The 7014-nt window shown below is 45.1% G+C and overlaps 1 protein-coding gene across 1 annotated transcript; it reads left to right on the top strand.

Moving 5' to 3' along the window:
- The first annotated feature begins 267 nt into the window (after nucleotides 1-267).
- sh2d7 (SH2 domain containing 7) lies at nucleotides 268-6335 on the top strand. Its single transcript, XM_077563403.1, has 6 exons — nucleotides 268-416; nucleotides 1494-1583; nucleotides 1813-1978; nucleotides 2174-2230; nucleotides 5291-5944; nucleotides 6013-6335. The coding sequence occupies exons 1-6, from the start codon at nucleotides 268-270 to the stop codon at nucleotides 6055-6057; spliced, it is 1161 nt and encodes a 386-aa protein (XP_077419529.1). The 3' UTR covers nucleotides 6058-6335.
- The last annotated feature ends 679 nt before the right edge of the window (nucleotides 6336-7014 follow it).

Here is a 7014-nt window from a genome sequence, read left to right as displayed (position 1 = left end):
CACACTTTTCCTGTTTTGCCTTATTAGTAAAGTACTGTACTTGCTGGCCACCATTGTTGCACCATGCGCAAGGAACACAGATAGTCAGGGAAAAGCAGCAGAGTGATAAAGTGATGATAAAGTCAAACAAACCCATTGTTCACACAAGAGCGTTGCTATAGTCAAATGAGCGCCTCTCCTTTTTTTGGGGGGAGAGAGAGGATCCTAGCTGGGAGCATTCATTCCGGCTAATGCTCTGTGTGTTCATTTCATGACAAACGTGTAAGTATGGAGACATCATGTGTTGATCTGCATGTGGACTCATCTGAAGGAGGTCTAAAGGAGCTAGTGCTTTGGTGGTTCATTGGGACACAGGCACAGACCATTCTGCAAAATGGAAATTTTCCAGACTGGTTTCAAGGCTTCACTGGAAGAAAGTAAGAAAGAAGAACTAACCATTACCTTTCAAAGCATGAAATAGATTGCAGTGTTCCAATTTCTCCCGAATATGATGAACAAAGTTTTTCACTTTTTTACAACTAAATCTGATACTACATCATCTTATGATGATTATATAATGGGCTCAGACCTACTACGTGACATTTGAATCAATTCAGTCACTGTGTTGCAATAGATGTGTATATTTGACTATGATGACCTTTATTAAGCCATTACATTACTCTCACATTCACATACTTGCGTAGTGTGGACATGCCAACAAAGTCTCCAGAGGAACCAATAGATGACCTATCAACCCTTTTTTTCTGTGTGAAAACATTCCAAAACAGTATTATCATCTGCTTGTGTTGACAGTCTTTTATGCATCATGCAATGAATGACAGAAAATACATTTAGAGGTATTTGATACTGTCACTGGGGCATTTTGGGCACGCAGCATGTTGAAAATCTTACTAAATCAAGCATTTGACTGTAGCAAACTATCAAGTTAAATTAAAAGCCAGACACATCTTAATTTTTCATATGCCATGCAAATAAAAAAAATTGGGATGTTCGATACCACTTTTTTCCAGGCCAATACAAATACTGATATTCAGTTCCCTTGAGTAGTCACCGATACCAGTTACCGATACCACTATTTCAAAAATCCCCCTCCCCCCAAAAAAACAGATAATAAAAAAAAGACCTATAAATCACAGTATAGTATTTTTTCTTAAAATTGTATGAAACTTGCCGTTGCAATTTTCTATTCCTCTAATTTCTAATTTCTAGTTCCTGATAATAAGGCTGGTATCGGCACCGATACCTATACCTGGTATCGGTACTCGCCCATCCCTACTAAAAATAAAGAAATAAATTAATTAATAATAAATAAATGAATAATAAATGAATAAATCCATCCATCCATCCATTTTCTTAGCCGCTTTTTCCTCACAAGGGTCGCTGCAAATGAATAAATGTCTCTAGGAAATTGTGGATAAACTAGAAGCTTCACAATGCCGCAGTGTAAAAAACTCAGTTGCTTCTGATGTTTGTTATCTGCCTCCCCGTCGCAGGCATGCAGAGGATCTACTGAGAGACAAAGCTCTGGGCTTTTTTCTCATCCGCCTCAGTGATAAAACCATCGGCTACATCCTTTCCTACAAGTAAGATGAATTTATTATCAAGCACAAAAATATCTAGTGATTTTAGCCCAGGTGTAATATACGTACAGATCAACACAACAACTACAGCTCTTTATTTTATAAAAATCAGTCACTGAGACTTTCAACAATATTTTGTAACGTGAAAATTTAGTGACAGAAACTAGGAACATTAGCTAGAATAGTAGCCATTATTTTAGCAAAAACAATGAGTCGTGCATTTCCTCTACAGGGGCCTTGACAGGTGCCGCCATTTTGTTATAACTCAAAACCAAGAGGGGCTCTTTTTCATATCAGGTGACTGCCACACCTTCTCCTGCATCACTGAGCTGATCGATCATTACAAAGTCAGCCCCATCCAGCCATTTGGAGAGCACCTGACAACCAGCTGTATTGAGGTGAAGTATTTGAAATCAACTGTCAGTCCTCTGACAATGTGAATGAATATTGCTGCCCAAGTAGAACAAAATGTGTTTACAATGTCTTACAAAGATTTATTAGTTTTGTCCTTTACAACTATATTGCAAACAAAAAAATGGGCTGTGAAGTAGCCAAAAAGCGGCGATAACATGGGTTGTTGTTGTTGTTTCCAGGCAAACACAGGTGAACTGTATGATGTGGTGAATTACAACAGCAAAGGGGAATCAAGAGTAAGTGACCATGCTTTGCACAGCCTGTGGGACCCAAACAATAAAAGTAGCACTGGAAACAATCAAAGGATCCAGAAACCAACTGGTGGTGTACATACCACAGTTTTGCCACCTGCACTGCCCCCTAAATCCAGAAACAAAAAACTGACTGCAACTCTGTCTGTAGACTCCATGCCTCTCTCTCAGGTACGAAATGGGTACAGCTGACAATCATCTGTTTGATCTGTTTGACAGAGACATTACATAGGGCTCTATTTCGATGACAGAGCATGTGCAAAGTGGCATAAATGCTAGTGGATCTTGATTTTTTTTTTTTTATCACTGCATACGTTTGCCAATTTGGCAGAAGGAGTGTCTTGTAGGCTATACGTGTGATTGTTGACACAACGTGGCAGTTTTAGAACCCAGACGCAGAGATAGAGGTTGAGGCTAAAGCAGCTTTTATTAAACAAAACAAAAGTTCCTCGTTGAGAGGGAGAAAACAAAAGCTATTCAAAGTTAAACTAAAGGCGCTCCAAAAGGGAGGAAGTCTAAACTACAATCAAAACAAAAATCACTCATTAACTAAAACAATACTGTGGCTATTCAAAGTTACAAACCAAAGTTCTCTCAAGGAACAGGGCAACAAGGCTGTGGACGGTAACTGGCTTTAGTGGCTCTGACGAAAACACTTAGGCACAAGACAGGGGAGACGCAGACCATTTAACACATGAGGGTAATGGGAAACAGGTGGACACAATCAGCAATCAGGGTTGACACTGACACCACACGAGGAAGGGCAAGTGACCTGAAATGAGAGGAGTCAGAATTTTCAAAATAAAACAGGAAATGACAAGACAACCTCACCGCGGTGTGACAGTAGCCCTCCCTCTAGGGCTGACTCCTGACGGCCCAGGCTGGTCAGAATGATCCCTATAGAGAGAGAGCAAATGGTCGCAGCAATGCGAGCTTAGGAAGCCCGTCTCTCCCAGCAAGAGGACTTTCAGACAGCCATGGCAACGCGAATAGTCCAGCTCACAGCACAGTTACAGGACGTTCAGGGTCGCACCAATAGCCCTCCTGTCATGCCAGAGACTCAAGCAGCCTTGCCGATTCCGCCCGTGCCGTATACCGGGTCGGGGATCAAGCTAGCCTCCCCTGAGCGATTCTCTGGGGAGCCAAGACAATGCAAGGCATTTTTAACAGACTGTGACATTCATTTTGAGTACTCCCCCCAGGCCTTTCCCACAGATCGATCCCGGGTGGCTTTCATGATTTCTCACCTGACAGAATGAACCGACCTGAGAAGGACCCAGTGGGAGCACTGAAAGCTAAGTTGTGGAATCAGGAGGCGCGCCTGTCACGCCATGAGGAGCTCCAGCACGCCATGGCCGCCCAAATGGACCTGCTGTCGTCCTTGATTGAGGGAGTCGGGCGTCGTTGGGCTTCAGCTGGTGGCGCTCGGAGTCACCAGCCCCAACTCCCCGAACCACGTCTGTCGCAGTTTCAAGTCCCCGAACCACGTCTGCCGCAGCTTCAAGTCCCCGAACCACGTCTGTCGCACCTTCAACTCCCCGAACCACGTCTGCCGCAGCTTCAAGTCCCCGAACCACTTCTGCCGCAGCTTCAAGTCCCCAAACCACGTCTGCCGCCGCAGCCTCAGGTCCCCGAGCCACGTCTGCCGCCGCAGCCTCAGGTTCCCGAGCCACGTCTGCCGCCGCAGCCTCAGGTCCCCGAGCCACGTCTTCCGCCGCAGCCCAGGATCCCCGTGTCGGCTCCGCGGCAGCTTCAGGTTCCCGTGTCGGCTCCGCGGCAGCCCCAGGTCCCCGTGTCGGCTCCGCGGCAGCCCCAGTTCCCCGTGTCGGCTCCGCGGCAGCCCCAGGTCCCCGTGCCTCGTCGGCCACCTCCACGGCAGCCCCAAGTCCCCGTGCCTCGTCGGCCGCCTCCGCGGCAGCCCCAAACCCCCGTGCCTCGTCGGCCGCCTCCACGGCAGCCCCAAGCCCCAGTGCCTCGTCGGTCGCCTCCACGGCAGCCTCAAGTCCCCGGGCATCCTCGCCGCTGCAGTCCCTGGCCTTCTGGCCTCAGCCGCTCTCGTGCAAAGTCTCTTCGCCTCTTCCATGGCGGCGTCAAGCCCATTAGGGTGGACAGGAGGTGTACGTCGGGGCGCCCTCCGGACCGGCGCCGCCGGGCTCCCCTCGTGTGGCGTCCGGGACGCCCCCCGGACTGGCCCTGATGGATGTGCCAGGTTCCCGCCTCCGTGCCCCCCTCCGCCCGCCCTGTTTTTGAACTTTTTGTTATAGGGACGTCTGGGAGCCGTCCCTCGACGGAGGGGTTCTGTCATGTTTAGATTCTGTTTTCCTTGTGTGTCTTCCTTGGTCTTGTTAAGTGTGATCCTGCCCTTCCTCGTGTTATCCAATCAGTGCCCTCAGCCACTTGTGTCTTGCCCCAGGTGTGTCTTGTTGTGTCGTTAGTGTCTGTGTGTTTAGTCTGCTGTCTCCCCTCTGTCTGTGTCGGTTCATTGTTTTTCCACATGTCATGCTGCCCGTTTTTTGCCTAGTTGTTCCCCCATGTTTTGGTTCATGTTTTGGTTCTAGTTTGGGTTTATCTTCGAATTTGGAAGATCACCATTTGTAAGTAATTAAAATTCCTTTTTTTTTGATTGAACTTCTGCCTCCTCGCCCTGTCTTCCCGCATTTGGGTCCTCAAGCTCCCCCAACCTGACAATTGTGTAACAATTTTGTGGCAGAAAGTCAAACATTAAGCCCTCGAAACCAATGTATTATATTTTTTAAATCATCTTGTTCACTCTAGTTAATGACAAGTGCGCCAGATTTAAATGAATGAAAGGAATCGTTTCGATTGGCCATGATTGAAGTTGGCTATGACCACTCCCACAGTGGAGCAGAACTCCCACTAACTAGCAGAAATTACCAAGATTGGGTCTAACCTGCTTCTACTCAAAGTGATGCCCTGTGCTGCACAATACTTAGGCCAGTAATTAAAATACTAGACTCTAAAATGCTAATCACAAACATAAACGTGCAAATTCAGTGACGTTGAATTTCTAATGATTTCTTCCAGATTCCTGCTGTTCCAAAAAGGGGTGTTCCACTGGCATCTTCCCTTAGTGGATCTTTTCCTGATACAACATTACAACCGAGCGTTAACCAGAAGGACACAAACAGAACAGAAAGAATGGGCGAAAACACAACCTTAATGACTAATAGGATTTCGCAAATAGTAAATGTTGACGCAAGGTATCCTGGTACCAATGTGGCTCACTCTCACCAGACACCTGTGGGTGGCAGAAGCAAATCAGTACCGATGCTAAACAAAACCAAACCAGATCAACAAGAGAAGACCTACTCAAACCAATTTGACAGTTTAACATCACAATCCCACACTCCTGAAAAGAGGGTCACATGCCACACGTATTTGCTTCATGACCCCAATGAGTCTTTGAGACTGAGCAACAAGTGGTCAAAGGAGCAGAGGGATGATCTGGAATTGTTTAGGTCCAACCCACTGTACCAGACCTCTGAAAGGCCTGAATGGAGTTCAGCCCCTCTGAGTGCCACCATGTATGCTGAGATTCACCAGAAGCCAGCAATTGTCACTTTCCCTGACTCCGCCTACGAGCAGGTTCCTGGCATGCCCACGGACAACCAGGGAAACACTTATGAGTCACTTGATGACATAAACACCAATATGCCCAAATCTACATGGGGGAAAAATGTGAGTCAGGTTAACTTGTTGATGTGAAAGACAATTAAATATTCATTTTCTTTTTTTCTTCTTTACAGAATATGAAATGGAAGAAATTTCTCCCTGATTATATGAAGAAATAAATGTACCATGAAGGACATCTGGAGTGCAAATTTAGATAGACTAAACAATAGCAAGACAGAAAGAAACACTTACTACTAATTTTCCATCCATCCATCACCTGTGCCACTTACCCGACTGAGTTCAGGCAAATGGTCGGGTGGTCTTAGAGTTGAAGGATTATAATAAATTTTGTAATCTTTTGCCTGTTCAAATAAATCAAAGATGAGATTCTTGTGAAGAGGGTCCTTGCAAGGTCAATTTTTACAGAGATCTCTGGTCACACAATTGCATATCACCCAAGCAGTGTCATCCAAGAATGTGTGTCCCTCCCCCCAGGAGACACAGCCCTTTTATTACAATCAGAGTTTGTACAGAAAAACGCCTCTCTCCTCCCATCAAATACGAAAATCAGATTTCATTCTCACAGTATGCTAGGCTGATCTTTCACATTTAGACAAAACAGAATCTCAGTATGCTAGATTGAACTTGAATTTTCACAAACAGGACAAAACGGGGAATTTAGACAAAACAAGATAACAGATAGGTTAAGGTCGAGTTATATTGAGTTTGACATTATTACACCTGTGTAGATGTGCATCTACACATCTATAACTAAATTCAAAATGGTTAAAATCTAAAATAAAGAATTAAAAATGTTAACAATTTTAACATTCCTCCAATTGGGCTCGAAAGAGCCCAAAAACTAAACATTTTTACAAAAAGATTCCAGCGGGATCTTCATCGTCGCAAATGGCTGGCGCAACATTGAAATAAGAGCAAATGAAAACATTATTTTAGCAGGAGAGGAGGTCAGTCATATGTCAAAAACAATGTGATTCATTAAAAGATTTTTCAGTGAAATAAGCATATCATATATGAACACGTGTGTTGTGGTTATGTTCGAAAAAAAGCGTCGCAATGCAGCAGCCGATGTGTTCCTGTGAAACCATGTGCGTGATGAAGTTCAGGGCGTTTGT

Source organism: Vanacampus margaritifer, chromosome 4 (genome assembly GCF_051991255.1).
Source record: "Vanacampus margaritifer isolate UIUO_Vmar chromosome 4, RoL_Vmar_1.0, whole genome shotgun sequence".
NCBI classification, from domain to species: Eukaryota; Metazoa; Chordata; class Actinopteri; order Syngnathiformes; family Syngnathidae; genus Vanacampus; species Vanacampus margaritifer.
The sequence above is the reverse complement of the archived record's forward strand: the minus strand, read 5'-3'. Positions and strand labels throughout refer to the sequence as shown.